The 25,668-nt window shown below is 36.4% G+C and overlaps 3 protein-coding genes across 8 annotated transcripts in view; 2 read left to right on the top strand and 1 right to left on the bottom strand.

The window, feature by feature from the left end:
• The window catches only part of LOC126848768 (homeobox protein cut), a 137,036-nt gene extending 125,401 nt beyond the window's left edge, over window positions 1–11,635 (top strand). For 2 of the 5 annotated variants that reach the window (XM_050589941.1, XM_050589942.1), the window contains exons 6-9: window positions 3,894–4,242; window positions 4,640–5,309; window positions 5,547–5,820; window positions 6,133–11,635. In XM_050589941.1, coding sequence (XP_050445898.1) covers window positions 3,894–4,242; window positions 4,640–5,309; window positions 5,547–5,820; window positions 6,133–7,820 — 2,981 coding nt within the window. In that variant the 3' untranslated portion in view covers window positions 7,821–11,635. The remainder of the gene's footprint in view (window positions 1–3,893; window positions 4,243–4,639; window positions 5,310–5,546; window positions 5,821–6,132) is intronic. The other 3 variants (XM_050589943.1, XM_050589946.1, XM_050589944.1) reach the window with 3 other exon arrangements.
• Window positions 1–25,668, top strand: part of LOC126848808 (retinol-binding protein pinta-like) — a 562,409-nt gene that overhangs the window by 321,772 nt on the left and 214,969 nt on the right. The gene's annotated exons all lie outside the window — the stretch shown is intronic.
• LOC126848824 (ubiquitin-conjugating enzyme E2 G1) lies at window positions 14,285–17,320 on the bottom strand. 2 transcript variants are annotated; one of them, XM_050590063.1, is made up of 4 exons: window positions 17,159–17,320; window positions 15,053–15,432; window positions 14,836–14,958; window positions 14,285–14,733 (listed from the first exon to the last, which is right to left on the bottom strand). In XM_050590063.1, the coding sequence occupies exons 1-3, from the start codon at window positions 17,202–17,204 to the stop codon at window positions 14,878–14,880; spliced, it is 507 nt and encodes a 168-aa protein (XP_050446020.1). In that variant the 5' UTR covers window positions 17,205–17,320; the 3' UTR covers window positions 14,285–14,733; window positions 14,836–14,877. The 2 variants fall into 2 exon arrangements, with proteins under 2 accessions (XP_050446020.1, XP_050446021.1); XM_050590064.1 differs by lacking the exon at window positions 17,159–17,320 and adding an exon at window positions 15,841–16,134.

Genomic DNA, 25,668 nt, shown 5'->3' with positions numbered 1-25,668 from the left:
AAATACTCTTTGTACATTGGTGCAGAGAACGTATCCTCGCGAACGAGTTTCGTTCATTAGCGTTGACACTTGCGCGTCGATTTTATCAGATTTTCAGATACACCTCGCTCGTATCCTATCACATTTTGACAGTTCGCGCGCAAACGAGATTTTCGGATGCAAACGCATTCTTGGTCTTAATGACGAGGATTTGAAAAATAAAATGTTGTCTGCGCAGCATCGCACTCTTCAGCATCACATATTTTAGATTTTGCGAGTTTTGCTGTGCCTCTAATTAGATTACTTAATAATTGTTTGATCAACGTTTTATAACACATTTAGATACACGTGAGATAATTTGAATGCCTACAGAAAGATGCGAACAAATATACGTATCTTTGCTTATCTTTGAAATCACCATGAACGCGTTCGAGGACGACTCACTCACGAAATATCAATTCCTCTTTTAATGAGCATTGTCTTAAGAAACAATGAAAAAATTATTGGATATATTTATCTCGATGAAATTACTTAAATTAATTAATTCTCTCAATTTTTCTTGCGTTAACGAGCTAATTTTATAAAAAAAATCGAGTTTGTGCAATTATCCGTCGTCGTCGTGCATTGATTTCCTCTCGTGCGCGAGCGGAACCGCAAACTTTCCACAAATCGTGTGCGATCGCGAGTCGCGGCGCGAGTAGCTCGCGCTCGCTCCAGCAAACGCACAATCGGGTGAATTTCTTAAGTCACCGTCGCGCGGGCTCCCACGAAATCGTTCCAGATTTTGCAATAAGGCCCATTGTCGGCGTTTCTCTCCCTTATATCCGCGCGCGCCGCGTGAGCGCCCGTGTGTGCGCGGATCGCGTCGCGTGCACGTGCATGCGCCGAGACAATTTTACGGCGCGAATATAATTGCCGCTTGTGTACGGGGGTATATGGTTTCCTTTCCGGCGAGAAACACGCACGAGTGTCGCGAACATTTCCTTCTCTCGTTGTCGTCGTCGTCGCCCATTGTATTACCGCGCGCGGCCACGATTGTTCTCTTCTTTCGTCGTCGATTCCCCGTAACCGGTCTTTGATGCCGCGACGCGATCGGGACGCACGTCGACCGTGACGTTTCGCCATCCGAGGTGAGACGGTGCGGTGTCGACGCGCAATCGCTGAGAAAAGTATGGATTTATAGTGCGCAAAGCTCGCAACACAATGCGCGACGTGCCGCGATGTGTTGCGTAAACGACTGGGCCATTTTCCAAGCGACTTATCCGGCCGTCGAGACTTTTCAGACCGTGGGAGATTGACGCGTGTGTGAGCGATCGAAATAGCGATGAGATGAAAATCTCTTATCATCCTCGGTATCGTGAATATACAATGCGTAATCGTGCTTTCTCTTTTTTTTTTTTAGAATAACGCGATTTTCTGCATCTTTTCGGATCGTAATGTAACATCCTTTCAAGCTTGATGAAATGAATGCTTCTAAATCTAATTTTGCTGTCAACACCGTGCGATACACATTCGCATTAAAAAATAATATACACATACACAAGTTGATATCGAATTGAGCAAATCTATGAAAAAAATGTTTCTTTTTATCGAGAGAAACAATTTTTTATTGTGAATTCGCAATGATATCGTTCATTGTGCGAGTTGATGAGAGTTGTGTTATCTGCAAATATGTGTATGACAAGCAAATAATTGCGTCCGCATCATCGTATGTTGCACGCGCTATAAGATATCCCTCGCGATTGCATTCGTCCGATAATATTTGTTGTTCACGACTACTCTTATTCTAGTTTTCCTATGAGAAAGTTGTGCGGGAGAATGTCGGAACATATAATCAACCAACGCGCGATTCTATATATGATGCGCACGAGGTTTCCCACGTGAAATGCCGCGCAAAGTATGTATCCGCGGAAAAGAAGACGTTAGTGACGCAAGGGACTCATCTCCCACCGACAATTTCCAACGGAAATTATATTACGCTGTCGTTTGATTCGCACGATAACGGTACTGTGGAAAATCATAAAGCGCTATACATATCAGAATTAACGTATTTCAGTAATAACGACGAGAATTAGACACTGCAACGAGCGTGGAAGGTCAGTGAATCGTGATCGAAAAAAATTCATTTTAATACCTTTGAGATTTAATCAAGCCCACTAACGCAATTCGTCGCTTAAAATATCGCCATTGTTACCGGAATTCAAAGGATACATTCGATAGTGATAACGTGCCGATTTCGTTAATCGGACCGCAAATGTGACCTATTCACAGAAAAAAAACGTAATGGTGACCTCATTTCTTTTATCTCGGTATACCCGCAAATACCATTCCACGTAATGTATAATCGTTACATGTGCTTCTTCGAATTCAGCGATAAAAAATTGCCGATCTAATTATAGGAATGGATATTTATATGAGGTGATAAAGATTTACAATATCTTTTTATTCCCGCGAGCAGTCCTTCTGACAAATTTCCAATTACGTTCGCCAAGTAAGAAGATTATTTCATATCGGGTAAATGTAATCAGTGATATCTAGAGCTTCTCGCCTTATAAATGTTTCATTAATAGTACAGTTAGATCGCGAACGGATTCAGAATTCAGTACAGTTCTGCGAAAGAACTTTGTTGCGCTTTCATATATCTATAGACCAAGTCAAGGGAAGCATAATCGCGCGAGTTTGTTGGCAGAAATTCAAACATTGCGACACACAAGGCGCGATCGCGCATATACGTCATCGTTCTTTTTTCTCTATTCCCGATTTCACTCGACTGCTTTAGATCCATCTACTGCGGATTTGTCGATTTTTATTCGACGTACACATACTGCCTGCTATACTTATTTATCAAAATTAAAAGGTGAAATGACTTACTTGGGCCATCGCGAGTTAGATTTTTCAGAGAATGTCATGGCATTAATATGGAGTAAAAAAAAACACACTTATTCTCTTGTTTAATACAAAAAGTGTTGCGCGCGCGGATGCTGCGATTATATTAACAGTAATCATAACTACACAACGAATGATGTAAAATAATGATACAAAACACAGCTAGACATTAACTTGATCAACGAATCGTGTCGTCCTGTTATCCATGCAAAAGTCATTTTACAAACGCGGAAATATTATATATCGAGTAGAGAGATTCCGCGTGTACAAATAAGACACATGAAATCTTGAAACGCCCAAAGATTATTTCTTCTATGAAATCTCCGCGATATGTACGAGATTCTTCGTCGCACGTCTCAAATCGCTTTCTCTCGCATGCGATGCTCGCGAGAGCAATCAAAGACATGATCGATGGTTCGTTCGTCTGAATCTCGCAGCTGATTGGTCAATTAGACGGGAAACACGTAGGAGGACTACACTCCTGCCGATGTGCAGGGGGAAGACCGCAAGGGAGAGGGTCTAGAAGAGGATATTTTAATTATCGTCGTTGAGTATACTTTGCCTTCGGGTTCAGCACGCAGTTATCGATTGCGCGCGTTATTAATTGCTCACGAACATCAAATCATCCTCCAAATATGACTCGCTACCATGTAGGCAGCTCATCTCCGAGTAAACATCCTTCGGGAAAACGAATATGGTTTGCAGAATCAATTTACAATTTTGCAACAATACATATCGGATTAATACACGCGTAATGAATCCTACAATCGTGTTACACGATGTTAGATAAGTAACAATATGTTGTAAGATGAAATAATGACAATTAAAAAAAAAAAAAGTGTAAGAATAGCAACTGCTATTTTAACTTAATTTTATTGCGAACGGCATCAAACACGTCGAGAATTATTTGTGTATATTCTTTGTTTGTAAACTTATTTTTATATATTTTTATTTATATATATATGTGTATACTTTTAAGACCACACAAACTGAGTAAGAATACACCACAAGTTGTGCCTCACCCGTAGAGTATGTTTCAGGCAAGGAGCAGGGAATGCCAGCATTCGCACGTGGACCACAGGATGGTGGTCCACCGGAAATGAGTGACGAAAGATTGGCACATATTCTCTCGGAATCGAGCCATATGCAAATGAGGAGCGACCATGAGGTATCGAACGACGCTGATAGCAAGAGTCCGAGTAGGATCGGTTGTCCGAGTCCGTTTAACAAAGACAGATTGGATAGCCAAAACAGGAGACTGAAGAAGTACGAAAACGATGACATTCCTCAGGAGAAGGTGGTGAGAATTTACCAGGAGGAGCTGGCTAAACTGATGGGCAGGAGAGTAGAGGACCTTCGCCCGCGAGAGTTTTCTAGGTAAGATCATGGATTTGCTTGTCGAAGTTTGAAATGTCGCAACTTAGCGATGCAGAATCTCTATCGATGAACAATGATGACATATATATCATTGTATTAATATGTTTGCTCGAATACATTATGGTAAACCGAAATGTCAAGAGCAAACCGCTGTTCCGAGATATAACGAGAGAAATTTCTTTGAATAGTGTATCTCCTTTTATTAAAAATGATCGATGAGCTCGAATATGACGTAGATATTCATCTCGATTATAACTTAAGAAAAATTTTTTTCATGCGAGACGTATAATTTAAAAACCCGATGCCATCTGGATAACATCTGTACAGTATTCACGTATGACTACATTATCGCGATTGATTATTATTGAGGACAGCACATGACCTCGATTGACCGTAGTGCGATTTTTCCACATTTTTTCAGTGGCACTCAAGGCGGTCTTCAAGGTATCGAGCGCACTCAGGAAGACATTCGATTGGCATTGGACGCTTATCATCGTGAGCTTCAAAAGTTGAACGCTGCACCAGGTCAGAATCCGTCGATGGCCGCATTACCAGGATTACCTGGACTTCCTGGCTTGTTGGCGCTTCAGCAGCAAGCTCTTCAGCAACATCATTTAGCCGCTAATGGCGGCGGTGGCGGTGGCGCTGTACAAGATTTGAGTTTAGGCAAAATAGATCCGCGCAATAAAATGATAAACGGCGTATCGGAAGAGGAGAAAGAAAAGATGGAAGAGGCGATGCGACATGCCGGTAGCGCTTTTTCCTTGGTGAGGCCGAAGCAGGAATCGACGGGCCCTCAATCAACACCCGGCGGTTCCAGCGCGAGTTCTCCCCTGGGCAATTCCATACTTCCCCCTGCGATGACACCTAACGAAGAGTTCGCCAGTGCGGCGGCAGCCAGTCCCTTGCAGAGGATGGCTTCCATCACAAATAGTCTGATAAGTCAACCGTCCACACCAACCCATCATTCGGCCAACCAAAGGCCTTTAAAAGCTGTGCTTCCTCCGATTACGCAGCAGCAGTTCGACATGTACAATAATCTAAATACTGAAGATATTGTGAAAAGGGTAAGTTGTTTTCATTAACTATATCGTTATCGACTTTATTATTTCGAGTTACATATAATTTATTAATCGTTTTTATTAGATATAAGGCTTGATATTCTATATTATTTTATAAATCAATTTCTAGTTATAAACATGAAACTCTTGTTCTTTGTAACCCTCAAGGGATCAAATAAAGAATCTAATCTAATTAATCGCTTTTATTATATCTAATTTTAAATATTTACTAATAATGTACAGGTGAAAGAACAGCTGTCTCAATATTCGATTTCGCAGCGGTTATTCGGCGAGTCGGTATTGGGTCTGTCTCAGGGATCAGTGTCGGACCTCCTCGCGCGTCCCAAACCATGGCACATGCTGACTCAAAAAGGTCGCGAGCCCTTCATTCGAATGAAGATGTTTCTGGAGGACGACAACGCAGTACACAAGTTGGTCGCAAGCCAGTACAAAATCGCTCCGGAGAAGCTGATGAGGACCGGCGGCTACGGCGGCCTGCCTCGTAAGTTTAACTCAGGTCAATATAGATGTTTTGTTACTTTATTATCAACATAGTTTGGAAGCTCTGTTGTATGTCTGTCAAACACAACATCATGATGTTACGTACTTGGTTACGATGAAAAACAATGTTAAATAAGCATGACATTTTTACAACATATAGATGCAACTTCTTTATTTTATCGTAGAATTACTTGAGCATTGTTTGGCTTTCAACAGAAATGAATAAAATAGAAATTGCATTCTGACGTTCGTAGGAAATGAGCTTTCGAACTATGAAATTTTAGTTACATCTGCTGAAATTTCTTGATCGAATTTTTTATTGTTATAGCGTGTGGAACACCCATGAAACCTATGCCGCCGACGAAACTCGTGCAAGAACAGCTACAGAACGCTGCGAAGGCGCAGGCCGCTGCTCAAGCAGCTGCGCAAGCAGCGGCGGCGCAGCATCAGCAGGAGAATCAAATGCAGCTCGGCCCGCCTCAACAAAGTCCTCAGCTTCCGCAACATCCGCAACCGCCGCCACCGATGATGTTGACCCCGCCCGGACCCCATCTTCCACATACTCAGCTCAGCATGCAGGAATTGCAAAAGAAGCAACAACAGCAACAGCAACAAATGTCATTGCACTCGCCGCATCATCAGATGGCACCGTCGCCTCTTCGAAGTCTTCATCCGCACATTTCACCAAGCGTATACGAGATGGCCGCTCTTACGCAGGATCTCGATACACAGACGATTACCACGAAGATCAAGGAAGCGTTATTGGCAAATAACATCGGCCAGAAGATCTTTGGCGAAGCAGTTCTCGGTTTGTCGCAGGGCTCCGTCAGTGAGCTGCTGAGCAAACCGAAACCATGGCATATGCTCAGCATAAAAGGTCGGGAACCTTTCATCAGGATGCAACTTTGGCTGTCAGATGCACACAATGTCGATCGACTCCAGGCATTGAAGAACGAACGACGGGAGGCAAATAAGAGACGACGCAGTAGCGGTCCAGGTCATGACAATAGTTCTGATACTTCGAGCAATGATACTGCCGAGTTTTATCATGCGGCATCACCTGGCCCGGGACCTACTACCGGTAAAAAGCAGCGCGTTCTCTTCTCGGAAGAGCAAAAAGAGGCTCTCAGACTCGCTTTTGCTCTCGATCCATATCCTAACGTGGCCACCATCGAATTTCTTGCCGGTGAACTTGCCCTGTCTTCAAGGACGATAACGAATTGGTTTCACAATCATCGAATGAGACTGAAGCAACAAACGCCGCATGGCCAGCCGGAGCCGCAATCGCCGCGAGAACCCGGCCAACCATTCGACCCCGTTCAATTCAGATTGCTATTGAACCAAAGATTGCTGGAGATTCAGAAGGAGAGACTAGGTTTAGGAAATGTACCCTTACCTTATTCTCCGTACTTTAATCCCAACTTGGCGGCTCTGGTGGGTAACGCGCTAAAAGAACAATGTTCTGGTCTTGATCTCTCGATGAACTCCCTGAAGAGAGAACCGAATCAGGAATTTGAAGATGAGGATGTCGAGGACGCGATGAGTAATCTCGGTAGCGAGGATTCGGAGGGTTCGGCTGGCAGTATAAAGAGGGAGCCCACAGAAACGCCGACGGCACCTACGACGGTCAGGTCTAATAGAAGGAAACCCGCAGCACCGCAATGGGTTAATCCGGAATGGCAAGAACCGACGAGAGCAGGAGACGAAGTCATCATTAACGGCGTTTGCGTGATGCAAACGGACGATTACGGTGTGAAAAGGGAAACTGAGGAGACTATAAGAGTTGAGCCAACCCCGGTACAGGACCGATACGAGGAGGATGTCCAGAGTGACGTTTCCTCCGTATCCGGTAATAATGGAGCTGATCGGGACAGTCCACTGCCTAGTCCAAAATCCGGTCAGAATAGTCCAACGACGTCACTTAGACCGCCATCGGTGCAACAAACACAACAGTCCACAGAGGAAAGTCCGAAGGACGTGATAAAGCACGAACCCGAGGAAACGTGGGATTACTAGAACAATTTTGGACATGAAATTTCATGGGATTATCCGCGAACTCGGTGATTCCTTTTCGAAGAATGGAGATCGAATGAGGTTTCCGACGTGTCTTCAGAGTCATATTGTTGAGATATGCCAAAATGACGCTTTATAAAAAAAGACGTTCCGCGAGTTGACGATATCCATCGGTCTAATTAAGTTTTAAACGAGGAAACCAGTTATAGGACTCGATCGTATGCGAGTCCTGCCTACCACGAGGGCATTATCATAGAGAGGCGAATCGCGAAAGTCTAGGACATTCTTGGAGGATGTTACCGAACAGAAACAAGAGGACATCTTGATCGATTTAGACGAGGCGCCAAGAGAACGAAAGGATCAAAACTGCACGGAGCTCAATCAAAAGGACCTCATTGTGACGTTTTCTACGCGGCAAATGGTACGAGATCGGTGTCGGTGCGCGTCGGTACGAAATCGTATCGTTTACGAAGAATGTGAAATACAACGGAGCCGGCTGTGGAATGACGGGCTCGCGTTGCAATTCGCTCGAAATTCGAGAGAACCCCAGCTGCTTTCGTTTTCAGATGTAACACCTCTCCTCAAATGGATGATATGATATCGTATCATTTCGGAGGTGGGGAGACGAGTGGACTAAAGACTAAATGATGCACGGAAAACGGAGGTGGTCCGGGTTCGCCACACAGTGCAATCTCCCAGTAACTAATTGTTAGATCGAATTATTATTAATTTTTAATGAAAAATTGCGCGCGACGGAAAACGGCCGATTAATTATTGCATAATTGTGATTCATGTTATTGTTTATACTCGCCTCCCTATCCCCTATAGTGATTAAGCTGTTAATATACTTAAGCTGTTATATACTTCTCTTTCTCTCTCTTTCTCTCTCTCTCTCTCTCTCTCACTTTTTCCATTTACATACCTTTTTACCATTTTCGGTTGAAAAATTTGACATTTTCCTTTTCTCCTTCTCTTTTTCCTTACTTATTGCTCTTATCCGTCTATTTATAAAATTGCGAGGAGAATGATCACTTAAGAGACCGTTACCAATGTTATTATTATCACTGCTATTATAATTACGAATTATTAATATTATTATTATTATATAATTATCATTATGAAATATTCTCAGTTGTCAAAAAAATATTGTCATCGATTATTATTACGTTATATGTTGAACGGCATGCAGAATGTAAAATACCAAAAAGAAGTAAATTTATTCGTTTCTCGAAATGATTATTTAAACTTCCTTTTTCTATTTGTTGGAAACTATTAGCTGCGCTAGAACAATTGGTTATGAATATCTTTGGTAATTTTTATTTAATATTATTCTGATTATTATTATTATTATCATTATTATCATTATTATTAAATGTATTATATTATTAGGCGCTTATGTTGTCACATTGCTACTACTATTATTATTATTATTATTATTATTATTATTATTATTATTATTATTATTATTATTATTATTATTATTATGATTATTATTATTATTATTACTATTATTATTATCATTATATCAATAATATCATTATTATTTTATTAGGGAATCATTGTCGCAACAACAATATGGCTTGTGAAGCCAATGTGATAGAGCTTATATTGCGATGATATGTAGAGAGGAAGAGGACGTGCAAATAAAAGAAGAACAGGCATGTCGTCGACTTCATTGAACGAGGCGAGAGATTGCGCGAGTCTATAATTCTGCGATTTCTGGCATATGTAAATATCTGTACAAAGGAAAGAAGGGAAGAAAATCCGCGAAATACTATGAGAAAACACAATGAACTACATATACATACACGCCTACACACATATACACACGATCTTGTATATTTACTTATCACACTTAACTATCTAATAGCGTACGAATATATCCACGCAAACTAACAGCGATACTGCACGTTGACTGCACGCTGAATTTTCACTTGTCGCAGTCAGCATCGCGCATTTTAAAAACAAACTTTGCGTATCAGCTACGAAATGATGAGGTAAGAGAGACAAGCAGAGAATTAAACCGCGCACTTCATTAACTGCTCGTTGCGATTCGTGAAAATGCAGCGTTCGGATTATTATACGAGCGGTGCAAAGGGAAGAACACGTAATTACGAGAATTTGCCGTAAATTATCGATGCCTAGAAGAAGGAGGAAAAAATGCGCAGGAGACATTTCGAGGCGATTCAGCGTTAAGTGCGAAAGGACGAGCGAATGGATAAACGCGTGTGTGCGAGATGAATTTCATAAGAGAGAGAAAGAGAAACAAGTCCTCGAATTATTACGAATCAAACTCTAGTATATTTATCAAAATAAATTTTAATCTTCAATTAAAAAAATTCTAGTCCACAGTTATAAAGATTAAAAAAAGAATGGAAACAAACGCGAATGAGAATATTGTACGAGGCCAGAGGCGCGAGGAGTTCGTGCGAGACGATCGCTGTAGAAGGGCATTGTTAAACGAAAGAGAAATCAGTGATCGATTGATTTTTTTCCCTCCGACTTCCCAAACCTTTCATTCTTTCTTAAATTTTTCATGAATCGTCACGACGAAAGTCGATTGGACCGGAGTATCGAATGTGTACATATTATTGCTATACTCGTGCGATTATGTCTCGTAATTTAATTGACGCTGATTCCGCCTGTCGACGAGTGATCCGAGTCTCACAGAACGTATAATATAAACAATATAAACGATCATGTTAGACGAGATTACTTCGGGCGAGGATTTCGTCGATCGTTCGTATGTCGAATGATATATGCGACTGCGATAGGGAAAGCTCCGGATGCGAATAGATTAGTAGATAAAGCGGGGAGAAAGACGGAGAACAAACGTGCGATCTCAAATCTTCGAACTATACCAAACTAAATTATTTCACGGTAATTATTTCATGATCAAGCATTAATCTAACTAATTCATCCTTTCGATTTTTCGACTTGAGTTAACAATGCGGCAATCACGTAGATAATCATCGATCCTCATCGATGACGGAGGACTTCAATCGAGTCTCTCGTACTATTACTGTAGATACGATATTAATACGATTCGTATTGGCGAGATGATTTGATTTTAGCCGTAATCGCGGTCAAAGCGTTTGATCATTTGGCGGGTCGACATCTTATGATTAATTATATGTATACACGATTATATGATTGTTTCCCTTTTCTTCATTTTCGCCGCGAGCAAGCGTAACGCATATAGATTCTTTGTAGATACCCGATAAATAGCCGATAGATAACCAATAGCTTTAATTATTTAAACGCGGTACAGCTTTTATGTCGAGGATAAAGATCGACGACCGTCTAGGATGTATGTACGACGGACATGTAATATAACGTAACGAATACACAAGTGCGTAACTGCGTGCGAATGCGTTAGCGTTATCGACAATGGCGGGAAGGAGAGAAATCATATCGTAAACCTAATAATGAATATTTTACAACAAAAGGTAATTGTAGATAGATACACTTCAAAAGCTGTTGAGGCCCCCAGGAGACGCATCAAGGAGAGACGCGCGCGTACAATCCGAAATGTATACGCGCGGGCATACGATCAAAAAAGGAAGAGTAAACAAACCATACATATACGAAAGGACACTGTCATCCAGTAGTGAAAATAATGTATTAAACAAAAAAAAAAAACAAGAAGGTTTACCTAAAATAATAGTCTATTGATTTGTATTTCATTTTTTCGAACTGTATTATAGCTTAAAGAGTATCCTGTACATTGCATAAACACACGAGCACTATTGTTTTAAATTGTACGTTTATGATTATTATACGAAGATAAAAAAGAAATAAATAAGGTATACAAAGTATTGAAGATATATGAGAGATTTATTGACGATCTAACTTAAGGATCTTTAATATCTCCTTTACGTACACTGCGCGCGCGTTCTACACAAGTAAATTATAGTATATATCCATATCTTCCATAAGAATTTTAAAAAGGTAGAACGATTTATATTACAGAACAATATGGATAACAGTTACATTGAGACCGCCTCGGAGACATTGAGAGCACGTGCTTATATTTTTCCTTTCTCTTTTTATTTTTCAACTTTGAAATATATTTCTCTTGTCTCATTTCAAACTTTTGCTATTACCTTTTTCTAATTAATTTCGTATGTGCATGTTTATAACAGTAACTATGTTTCATGATTGGCAAACGAATGCAGGAATTATTTTTATGAAGATAGAAAATATTTCACAATATCTAAACTTTTATGCAATATATGAAATGACACGATTTATTAAGAAATAAAGCGACATGAGACTCAAAATACTCTTTCTTTTCAAATTATATATTTCTCTAATTCAATATTAAAGATATGCAATAAATTAAAAAAAAAAAAATTGGTAAAAATATATATAATAATGCAAAGAGCACTCGATGTCTCGAAAACTTTTAAGTGTTGTTATGCTGATTATTCTTGTTATTTTCGTTTAATAAATGAATCTTGCATTTTTTTATCAATTTAAAATTTGTATTAGTTCTTAAACATGCAATAATACAATTCAACCACGAGATAAATGGAAGATTATCTTCATTGTATATACATATAATTATATTATTCATATCAATGTCTCCTTTCAACAATTTCTAAATTAAAAAAAATCTGTATTAAAAATAATATGTATATTATGCTGCTAATTATTATAATAACCCATCTTTTCCCCTTTTCCGTATTGCTCTTGCTTTTATATATAACTTATAAATGACAGACTTTTGTTGCGATAATAAATGTTTTGCTACAATAACTAAAAGTTTTATGATTAAAACAAATATTCTTTTCTTCAGTTCTTGCATGCCACATGCATATTAAAAAAAAAGAAAATAAATTTGTGTACTCATTAGAGAGAGATAGTCTACATATCTTCAAATAATATTATATTATCTTCAATATAACATTATGCAAACAAAAATATAATTAAACATAACATTATTTTATACAGTAATAAAGAAGTAAATTGAATACGATATTATTTTATACAGCTACAAAGAAGCAAAAATAAATCTTAAAGTATATCAAATTATTAAGTTTTAAAGAAAATATTATTTTTTTTTTCATAGTGTTTATTGGAGCGGCATCTTGGAGACGAATGAAGTAACGGACGGTTCCAGAACGCGTATTTTTATAATTTGCAATTGATTACCTTTGATTGCAAATATAAATTTTATACTTATGATAAAAGTTTTCCTATTTAATATATATTTGACTTATATAAATATTGATCATACGTATATTTTCCCCCTTTTAGGATATAAAAAAGAAATATCTATTTTATTAGATTTTTTTTAGTTATTGAGATTACTATTAACCGCATACGCAAGTATTTATAAATTTGCATTTTCTAATATATGAAGCTATTTAAAAGTATATATTTTATAACTGACGATTTGAAAAATAACTACATGTAAGTCCATAATTAAAAAGTGTTTTTACTATCTCTTTATGCTTTTTCTTTATATTTTCTCTAACATAATATGTATAAACGCGTTTTCTTGCATCATTGTATGTTATCATACTTTATAAAACGTTAAATATAAAAATTTAAATACAAAAAAAAAAACAGATATCAAGTACAGATACAAAATATTGCAAACTATAAGATACTATTATTATCATATATATTATCATAAAAACATACACTTACTGATTGCTGTCCAAAAACTGCGAAAAAACTTCCTTTCCATTATTTCACATATAACTATTTTTATACATTCAATTATAGAAGTTTTTTAATAAATATATACATATGAGAATAATAGAAATAAAATATGATGCGGTGAAAATGTACATATATCTGCTTGTTATTATTCCGGTAAAAAAATGTGATAAATAATACGAAATGGATGAGAAAAAGGTGTAATGTAACATAGTCGCTGTTTCAATGTCTTCTTAAGATTTAATTGACAATATGAAATAATGTATAATTAGATGAATTATTTAAAATTCAATTTAAATTTTAATTTTTTAATTGTAAACAAATTTGTTAAGAAAAAATTATTTAAATTTTAAATAAAATAATTATCACATAAATGATTAAAAAGAAAAAAAAGAACCGCAAGTTTATTTTGAAAAGAAAGCCGTTATCGTGCATATGAATGACAGTTAAAGAGCGAGTACCTTATAACACATATGTTATGTCACGAGCATTAGCTTAATTATTGATACATTAATATTATTATTATTATCACTTGAATTAAAATTCATCATTTTGGCAACTTACGGTTCGATTAAAATTTAACATATATTTTTACATTGCCGCGCATAAATACGGCATTATTCTCATCGTAGTGTATCAATTAATTCGTATGCAGTTCATTCTCGCTGTGACTGACATATTACACGATTGTTGTATGCATGTGTCCCGTCTTTTTCCTTGATTTTATAAAAATTTATTTATACATGTATATATGTATATATTACGAAAGTAAGAAAATACGAAACGACACTAAGGAATTATTATTGAGATAAACGTAAACATATTATTTTAAATTACAAGGTTCGATCCAAAGGGGTCAGGGTAATTCTTGAGCATAGGAGGGGCAGGGGAGAGTTAAGAGTTTATAAGAACTATTAATATTAAGGTAGTAATTATACAGAGATGATTTTTTTGCTTTATGTATATGTGTAAATTAATTTTCTTTAGCTGTTTATTATGTAAAAGATGAATTGCGTGTGTATTTCTTTTATGTTCTCCGTTTTGATGGATCTGGATCATATGTTGGTGGCGATGGTTTAATAAACATGATAGAGCAGCATGAGCTTTACTCTCGCGTTCACACACACTCTGTCTTCTTCTCTCTGCATAAGGATAGGTCAGGCTTATTCCGCTTTTAGTGGCACTGCTGTCCGTTAGCTTTATGCTGAGCATCGGTTTCTTTTTTACAGTGCTGCTTACGGCTTTCCTATATTAATGTTATACATATAAAACAATCAAAGAAATATTACTAATAGTACTTACAATTATAAATAATGGAGATATGAGTGATTGTTTTTATATAACTCACCAGAATTAAATAAGTCTTTCCATTTGTATATTTGTTCATCCCCTACAAACACTCTTCTTGGCTTTTTCTTACGCACCTCGCCACCTTTCTTTTAAATTCCGTATAACTTTCCCTCCACTCTTTCTATAATAAGAGGTAAGTCATAATTACAAAAAAAAAAAAAATAAATAAAAAGAAAAACGCAATACAATATTTTGTATAAATACATATTACTTACGGCGGCATCCACATTAGCAGGGCTTTCATCGTTAGGATCTGCGAGCATGCTAATAACACTTATCAGAATAGTTTCGACTGTGTGAACTGGTAACCACCGCTCGGATGCTTTCTCGTATCCCCATTTGTCATCACCAGGTTCATGCAGTATCGATATACACACATCTCCATTTTTGTCAATATTTGGATGCCATATTTCGGTTATAAATTTCATTCGTGGTGGCCTAAGTGGATATTCTTTTGGAAACTGTAAATGTGCCTTGAAGAAACCACCTTCGTATAATGTATCCGGAGGTCCAATAATGAGTACTTCCCACCGATATATGTCATTGTCATCTATGAGGCCTGCAGAAAACCCTTCTACTGGGTTTTTATTTAATTCTGCAAAATAGAAACAGACATATAAATTGATGTAATCATTTTATAAATCTAATTATTAAACTATAATGCAAATGTGTTTGGAGCACTTAATAATAAAAAAGAGAATACATTTAAAAAAATATGTAGCTATATTACAATAAATGCAAAAAAAATATATAATATTCCACATATGAAGTAATATTGCAAAATTATAAATTATACTCTATTGCTTTAAAATAATAGTAAAAAAGCAAGAAATTTAATATAAGATTGTATTAATTTATTTAATTAATAAAACAATTAAAACTTTTAATTTGTAATAAAAAGCTTAAAAAAATATATGCGTATATTATTAAAATAAAAATACAATAGCAGAATAAGCAAGACATTGTAACAAAAATTAAAATTAGTTCCAAAAATACTTCGTACATTGTAATCTCAAGACGGCACATTCAGAGGGCAAAAGAAAATTTATTACACGTGGGGGGAAAGTGTCAAAGTGTCGAGGTTATGTTTTCTACTCTTCAACAACGTGTAAAAGAGCAGCATCATTCGAGTCATGCAATAACGTAATATATGAACGCGCGCGTGTATACATGTGTACGCTCGTGCCAACTACGACACGTCAATGGACCATCAGCGCCGCATACTCCCATCTCCGAGAGACGCGCCGCGTACAGTACCGGTACAGGTTAGGGTTCGCCCCACGCGAAATAAGAGCCGCGCGATGAGTCAGCGCGAAGGAGACGAGGCACGAGGTTACTGACGCGACACGACGTTCTCTGTTCACTCCCTTTCTCTCGCGCACGCGGCGCGACTCCGTCGCACAAAGAGAAGCGAACTCCGACGAAGCATTTTTCGTGGCGTCGATCTCGACTGGAACAGGGGAGCATGGCTCGAAGGCGGCTGACCTTCGATGGTCGTTGCACGGCGCGCTTTTACTCTCTCTCTCTCTCTCTTCATCTTTCGCACTCTCTCCAACTCTCTCTCTCTCTCTTTCTCTCGCTCTCTCACTCGCTCTCGTCCTCATGCGTCTGTGTACGATATGTATATGTGTGTATATGATGTGTGTATATGTATGTATGTATATATGTGTATGCACTCTGTCTCCCGTTTTTTCTTTCATTTTCTCTTTTTCGCTTTCTCGCTCGATATCTTTCTTTTTCCTCGCTGCCGAGGATAAACCTGTGCGACGTAGCAGTGACGCGCGTAAGCTATAAATAACAAGGCCTGCAATTATTTTCGGGCACGAGACGGCCTTCGTCCTCGACGTCGACGTCGTCGTCGCCGCCGCCGAACCGCGTGAAACCGATCCGCGGGTACGGAGGGGGGTAAGGCAGATCAAAGTCGCGCCTCGAGATGTATCAGCGACGACGACGACGACGACGACGACGACAGAGCGACGAGTTTACGCCGCCGCCGCTTAGGTTAACGTTATTCACGGGCGCAGCACACACAAGGCTCTCCGCGAAAGAGCCGTATTGATTTTCACGCCCCGTATCTGTGCGCACGGCCGCGGCGAGCCGGCGAGAACGACGTACACGACGCGATCGGCGTCGTCGCGAGCCCGACATTTCCCGACAAGGACGAGAACAGGATCGTCGAGGGCGACGTCGAGCCTCGCCGAGGCACGACGGCGACGAGTCCTTCGAGAGCGCGAGTCACACCGACTACGGGATTCCTCCGTTCGTTCGCGTTTCGCGTCCGATTAAACGCACTTAACACTCATACCGCGCTCACATTATACCTGCTAATTGTTTTCGTAACAGCAGCGCGGACTGTGGCTCTGACATTAATAAAAGTTCAGTTAAATAAGACTAAGACTGAAAACAATCACTTTTGCTTGACTGGAAAGATGGCTAGGTACGTCGCGGAAGCGGTGACTACGCATGCGTCGCTTAGCTAAACATATGTTCTTCCGTCTTGAGCTCTGCGCCGGTCTGATACACCGCGCTAGCATCGATGCACTCTATGGCAACCGAGAAAAGCTTTTGGCGGAGTCGAGGAGTTTGCGATTGTAGATAAAACTAGGCGATAGGTAACTGTGAACAGAGTCGTACTGTGTGTCGATAAAACTATAATTATCACGCTAAAAATATATTTTATATTTTGATAACAAGTATTTGCAAAAAGAATCAGATTTAAATTCTAAGATTCTGAGCTGTATAAATATAAATTTAGTATATATTATATTAATTAAATTAATGATACATAAGAAAGAATGACATAAAAATTAGCGATAATGCATAAATTTTATTTTTATATTGTCTATTTTAAAATAAAATAAAATTATACATAGACTATTATTTTATTGAAATAAAACTCGTGAATAAAATTTACTTATAATTATATTTGTTTAGAACAATTATGAAATATTATTTTGAAGAAGGCACATACATATTACACGCTTATAATAATATGAAAGATATATGAGAAATTATGATATTATATAGATGACTCTTTTAATATGTTTAAAATTATTAAAATTATATAAGAAGAATATTGAAAATTAGCAAAAACAAATTTTAACAAATGTTAATGGAAATTGAAAAAAATTGTTACGCTAGAATTAAAAAAATCTTTTTCAACGAACAAATAGCAGACGCATTTCGCGAAACAATGATGAATGAAGAAGATATTTAGATATTTATAGCCATTTTTCGCGTAAAATAAGTTTATCCTATCTAACAGAGAAACATACTCAATATGAAAAAAGGATAAAGAATAGAAATGGACGAGAACCGACGGTTATGTATCTTTGCCTTCTCGGCAATTTCGCACGGTTACATTCGAGATTTATGGCCCGATTTCGATTCCATTTCGCGCCGCGGTTTGTTTACTTATTGGCATCCAGAATATGTGCGCGGGCTGATGTTACGTCCAGGTTTGTATTTGTACTCCGATGCTATCACCTAGATTTATCTATTGTGCTATTGAGACGAGACGGCGAAATGGAGATGATCACGCAATGCAAAATTCAGTCGTCCTTTTCATAAATTAACTTCAAATTCAAATACGTGATGATAATCTATCTTTTATTTTTATACAGATATTAATTTACATTTCTTATATATTTTTGCAGAAATATTTCTTATGTGTTTTTGCAGAAATATTTCTTTTACAGGCTTGAAAAGTTTATTTCAAAAATATAAAGAAGATTTCATATATTAATCGATATTTTCAATACATTGCTAATTAATTATTAGTAATAATTATAATAAATTAATTTCCACTTATTATAAACATATTTAATAATTATAGGCAATCAATATATTGAGAGTAAAATTAAACAATTTTTTTTTTTATTATATAATTTGATGAAAAAAAAAACATTTTCAAACTCATATGCTTATATAGCATATTATTCTTTTTATTCCTATAAAATATTTTCATACAAGATATTGTGACATTTTTGATGGTTTAATTTGGAGGCGTTCTATATGATAATAACTGGGACGTTTTATTCGCATTTTACATTTGCTTACAATTACAAAAATCATTTTTATATCTCGAATGGTAATTTAATTTACTGTGTCGATATATCTTAAATCAATCGCATACACAATACATACACCACCATATACAGTATATCTTTCACCGACGAGAATATTTCTATTACTATTATCGTTGCCTCTTAGTTACCTCGAGCGATATTAGCATTTATCGCGTGATTATGTTTTATACCGAATTATACAGGATTACGGCGATAAAAGATAGAAATCATTAATTTCAATCTCGTTGTGTCATTGGGTCGATAGGTCCCGACGTATATTGCCTTCACAAATTTAGTATCGTCCACACACTGCAAATTATGATAGCAAACGTGATGTATTGCCTCGAGAAATTACTTTTATGTCATTATTTTTTTGCATATTTTAATAAAGATGCGCAACGTAAATACGAGTAACAAAATTCATGAGATTTTTTAATTTAAGATGATCGATTTTTATAAACTTGTTTCTTCAAACTTTTTATTTTCCAAACTTGTATCTCATATTTTTATTTCAATCAAAGGAAAGTTAAACATCTTTATTCTCTGATTTGCAGCATATATATTCACTAAAAAAGGAATTAATAGATGTAATATATCATATACATATATCGGGTAGTAAGGCATATAAAAATGAATGGAACGAATAAAGAAATTAACAATTAGACACAGATCGTTACACCGACATATAATATTGCCGAAGATCTGAACGTTGATTAATTCACTCGTGTGTACAGTATAAAAATTACTCAGATAAATCTTTATCAAGGTCAGCATGTACTGCTAAAGAACAATGAGGACTGTTAAAAATTAGTACTCCGAAAAAAAGCTGTCAGGATGAACTCTTGCCTAAAAATATATACAAAATGATTGTAAAATATGATGATATTCCCTCAAACAATAATGACTCTCCAAGATTTTTGTGATAAGTTCTTTTTATTATCTCCTATTTGTAGGATACATTGCTTGACAAATGATTATACAGACGTACAATATTAGCAAACCGTTTGCTTCGTATTTTACAATTTCATCGGCCAACACTCCGCATTTCTTGCTCGCTCTCACAACTATTTACATATAATATTAATAAGATTTTAGTTTTTCAGCATATAATATAAATTCGAGGGACTGTTCCCCGTGTATGTGCCTCTCTTCTAATTTCTCGCGCTTCAGATACAAGAATCAATTCCTTCAAAAAAATGTATAATACACGGTAAAAATATTGTGCGTTTTTATTTCTAATATCATCAAGTCTTATCGAGATGAAAATTTTAAGCTTCATTCCAGATGCTTGTGTATCTTGTAGAAACGCATAATTGTCGAAAAAAAAGATGAATCCGTGAGCGAACCTTGGAAAACTTTAACTATGATTAATATTCGCGGACGTAGCGAGTCTCTGTATAAGCGTATAGAAAACTTTGTTTTTGATCGACGACGCGCGCAAAGTTTAGAGAATCAGACATTTATTAAGATTTTTTCTGCTCTCGCGAAGAATTATCGAGATGATTTACGAGCAGAACACGAGAATGATTACTGCCACATTGTACGTTACTTAGCAAATATCTCGTGCTTTTTTCTCTCTTTTCCAGAATCTATAACAATAATTCAGAAATTTTAAAACTATTTATTCACTTAAAGTTTCTTATAAATTAGATACCTCCAAGTTTTTAATTCTCCGAGGAAACGGTACAAGGTATTATTTATTACGAGATGTTTGTAGACGAGCTTGATTACATTTTTCTCCCTGAGAGATGCTCAATTCGGAAAATAAAGATATGTCTTAAACAAAGTGTGTGTTTTATATTGCGAACATATATCTTTAACATAAATCAACAGCAGCAATAAATGCTCCCTAAGCTCTATTTAACGATAGAATAGCATCTCTGTTTCGGTAATCAAAATCAACATTTCTTATCAGCTTCGATACGAATATTCCTCCATATACATTCTCGATATTTAATTTTTTTGACATTGGCAAAAGGAAAATAAACACTCGATATTGTAATGAAAAATTACATAAATTTTGATTCTTGTTGTTCAACAACAAGATCTAACAAGATTTTTCACATTCACGTCTATTATATTCTAAGACAATATCATATTTACAATTCAGAGTGTTTTTCTTCATTGTCAATGAAAGCGATCGACAGACGAGTCATGATGAATACGACTCTATAATTGGACTTGACATTCTAACAGTAAATACTAATATAATATTATATCATACAATTATATGTTAATGTTATGTACAATTAATATTCATATCAACAATGACATTAATTTTATTAACATCATTGCCATGTATAGATATATTCACTTTAAAACAAATATCTGCGATTGGCTTTTGCGCATAATTTTATAATAAATTATATAATTAAAGATATAAATAAAAAAATTTATTTTCTTATTTTATTTTATTTTTATAATATTATATTAAACAATTACATGTTTATTTTAAGGAGACGAGATGAAAATATATTATAAATATGAATAAATCATATAATAATCGCATTTAATAATAATTTGTATAATATTATGATAATGATATACAAATTTGTATAAGATTTGCAATATAGAAGGACGGCAGAAGCAAATCTCTCATTAATTTGTTGATTATGAAAGTTAAATTTTCATCAAGATATATTGTTGCAACTCAGGCATTTATAAATAAGAGATTTCTCTTCTGAGATTTCTTTTCGTACAATTTCTCTTCGATATTCGTTTCAGCAATGATGACAATGATACCTTACCCCTGATAGTAAATATTTATCTATATAATATTTGTATTTTAAACGGAAATATGCAAATAACTATTTTCTATTCTCGCAAAAAATATCAGAGTAAATAGTTGTTTTCACTGCAGATGATATTTGTGAGCTACGAGGAGATGAAGCAAGATGAAAATAAATTAAAAGCAAGCTTATTGGTCAAGTGTAATAACTTTGCGCAAAGTGAGTTTGCTTTAATTTAGTAGCACTTCGCCCAAGTTCTTTGAAACGATAGCAGTCGGAAGTAGCAGAAACATTAATTGCCCCTGATAGAAGCGCAATTGAGTGTCAAGAGACATAGACTTCGACTTTCTCGAAGCTTTCGAGAACTCGGCAATTCGCAAGCTGATTCGCGCGCGGAATGAATATGTAAGGCGACAGCAGAAAACCATTAATTCCATTAAGTCAGCTGCTGGAAGGTCGGGCTTTACTTTTCTCCTTTTTTTCCAAGGCCGAAACGCACCGATAAGGCTGAATCCCGTGGCGTTCGACTTTCATTGGATATTTCTCGTGCAAAATTGTCGCGTGCTAAAGTTTCGTGTCGACCGTCGAGAGCTTTGAACTCGGTTATATTTCCCTGGAGTACGACAGAGGAAACCGGAACGTAAGGGCGAAAGATGAGGAGCTACGTAGGAAAGAAAATCCTGTGAAAGGAGAGAAGCCGGCCTGGACTTTCGCCGCGCTGGGACCTCGTCGTGCGCTTATAGAAGGCATTATATATTGACGTAAAAGATCGCTCGCCACAATCCGCTATACTATAATGATGTTAATCTAGGATAAGATAACGATATTTCTCGTCTTGCCAATTTTGCAAATATATTGAGATGATATAAAAATAATAGAAATAATAATAAATGTGACTAATTGAAAAAAATTTATGAATAAAAGTATAAGAGAATTTGTCCTTTTAGTCTTTCCTCCTTCTGAGATATGTGTATGTAATAAAAATTCTCTATAGAATAGCATGTGTATATGATATGAAGAAAATGTAATCATGAAATATAATATATATATTTCAATAATAATTAAAACACTAATAATAATTAAAAAGTTTTAATATGAAAGTTATAAGACACGTAATTCCTTCTTTATTTCTTAAACTTTTTTCTTCATTTTCAAACTAATGATACGATATATATATTTCTTCGATATAACCAAATTCACTTACATTATAAACGAATTCAATATCCGTAGCGAAAAGTTACACAAACTTTAATTCGCTTCGCAAGTTCACCTCGTAAATGAGTCTATTATCTCGAGAGGAAACTTTGCGAAAGAATTAAAAACGATCTGAAAAATAACATGAGAAAAAAGAAATCGTCTCAAGTATCATCAAAGAGTATCAATTAATAAAAAGTTTAATTAGAAGATTATGCAAAATATCAGTCACATGATATTCAATCACTCTTTCTCTCTCTCTCTCTCTCTCTTCTCTTTTTCGAAGTATATTCTATCTTTAAATAAAAAATGCAGCAGCCAACTTTCAAGCACTCTCTTCGGTATTTTGGAATCGTGACACGCCGGCGGTTATTGCGCGATTCCTCGCGTACACGGGGACGTATATGGAAAGTTGTAAATAGATTCTCGCAACAAATCGCCGTAGCGCCAGCTTGGAGCAAGCGCCCGCCTCGATTCCAAACTCGAGTGTGAGGAAGTTTGTACGGGCGGCTAGGGTAGAGGTTGTGGATCGATGGCTGGATAGCCTGGTACGAGCACCAAAGTAAAGTTTGTCTTGGCTGCCGGCCACGACCCTCCATCGAATCACCGACAGAGTGATAACGATAACTCCAGCAACTGCTCAAGCCAGTATCGATTGTCATTAGACACTGTACGAGATTCTCTCGCCCGTTAGTTGCACGGTTGGACACGATAGCCATCTCAACGATTCGCTCCGATTAGCTTTTAATATCGAGATAACATATGTACGTATGAACGCTCGTGAGTGAAAAGACGGCCCCGACAAGACGATCCATTATATGTACCATATGATATGTTACGAAAAAGCAGAAGAAAGGGGCACGTTAAGTCGCTACACGGGATTATTTCGTTCCTCTGCGTCGCGTCGTGCGAAGGCAGGCTTTGCGTCACTTCGGTGTCAAATTTATTTCGTTTTATATTCGCAAAGAAAATTTATCCAGTATAAAAAAAGGTACAACTTGAATTTAGCATTTAATTTATTCTAATTTTATTTCAATCTTAGATTAAATTATATCGTTATTATCGGCGTAAAGATATGTAAAGAATATTTAATACGGCAACATAGAGCTCTGTGGTGGCACCACATTTATATATATATGTATATATATATATATATATATATATATATATATATATATATATATATATATAGAAATATAATATTAATCATTACGCACAAAGATTTACCCATACACAGCGCAAATAATCATTTACAATTAATTCACAGTTATGCTTTGTTTACGCGCACTTTTTCTCGTAGACTATTCGAGTATTAATATGAAAAAACGGGAACAAATCGTCTTTTAAACGCAACGTCCTTAGGGATTAATGCTTATCCATAAGTACCTTAGTTATTGTTCTTGAGCACAGAATTTGATTTCATTCATTCATTTGATTCTAGCGTCTAGCCGACGGCAGTATAAACAATATCTTGTTTTATAATAATTATTATTATAATATTACAAAACTCGCTATACAATTATTATCACTAAACAAGCGATATCGCTTTTTATTTATGTTAAATTATAATTACAATAAAATATTCTGCAAATTTTTTTTGTGCACACAAACAGTCAGCATTCTTAAGTAATCATTTCATTTTAGATATTGGTCATCTCTTTAAGAGACGTAATCTTTGTTCAATCGGATTGCAATCTTTGTAGATTTACATGTACGGCAGTGTGATTGAAATTACAGTCCGGTTATAATCGCGAGGACGTAGGAAGAATGACAGATCGATCGATAAATGAATATCGTGTACGTGCATATCTCCTCGATCCGTTCCGAGCTAGACGCAAGGATCGAGATAGCTTACGTTAATTATATTACAGACAAGAACACGTTTACTTCGCGAATGCTTAAGTACGGAAATATAAAAAATCCTTACATGTCCCTATCTAAGTAGGCGTGTAGAAACATTAAGTCGATCTCCGTCCGCGCAAGCCAGGACGTCCTCGAAATCTCATTGAATATCAAGCGGGTGAGCCACCACACTTGACTATGCGGGTACATCTAGATTGATTTCGCTCAAGTGGTTTCGCTCGTAATATGCTTACCGAGGAATTGACGTCAAGCACAGATCCGGCATTATCGGAAATTAATTTCAAGGAGGATTCCGTAAAAATTCTTTCTTGTGCGTGATTTACTGCGGAATTATTATTCAAAGATATGTTAATTCGCCGTAAGAGATCTCCACAGGATATCGCTTCGAATCAGACTTTTTGGCAAAAGTGAATCATGAAAAGAAATGGTGATAGTGCCTTCATGATGACTATATCGATTCTCGAGAGATTTGGAGAAGTATTTTTGTTATTTATATTCAATAATTCATATAAATATATAATTTTTTTTTCCACTTAATGCATGTAAAATTATTTTCAAAATTTTATTTCAGTATTTTTTGCAGTACTTAAAGTACTCTTCAAGACACTGTGTTTTTAAGGCATTATTTATATAAATCGAAAAAATATCAATTTTTCAGTCAATCACAAGGCTTTCTCAAGGAAGCAATTGCCGTACGTGATATGAATAAGAAAGATAAGGAAATAAAAGAAGAGTTTCAACGTTTCCGTGCACGAACAGCGTACCGGCCGCGAATGAAATGCACCATTGCCCCTTGGGAAATTATTTTATGCCGGTCATTTGCTCTATTCATTTTATCGACGACGTAAACGTAATTTCCTGTCGTCAATACCGGTACGTGAATACCTAACTCATAATGAAGAATTATTCCATGGCTTCAATTTCTATGATTTTACTCCTTTAGTGGCTTCTTCAATTAATTCAAATTACTTTATACTA

The sequence above is a fragment of the Cataglyphis hispanica genome, chromosome 4 (genome assembly GCF_021464435.1).
Source record: "Cataglyphis hispanica isolate Lineage 1 chromosome 4, ULB_Chis1_1.0, whole genome shotgun sequence".
Lineage (NCBI taxonomy): Eukaryota > Metazoa > Arthropoda > Insecta > Hymenoptera > Formicidae > Cataglyphis > Cataglyphis hispanica.
The sequence above is the reverse complement of the archived record's forward strand: the minus strand, read 5'-3'. Positions and strand labels throughout refer to the sequence as shown.

Bases quoted from the DNA above. Each gene is read 5' to 3' on its own strand.
- LOC126848824 (XM_050590063.1), bottom strand. From the start codon at position 17,204: ATGTCAGAGCCACAGTCCGCGCTGCTGTTACGAAAACAATTAGCAG. The intron at 15,433-17,158 runs GTATAATGTGAG...TCTATTTTGCAG, and splicing joins GTTACGAAAACAATTAGCAG to AATTAAATAAAAACCCAGTA. The intron at 14,959-15,052 runs GTAAGTAATATG...CTCTTATTATAG, and splicing joins CTGCTAATGTGGATGCCGCC to AAAGAGTGGAGGGAAAGTTA.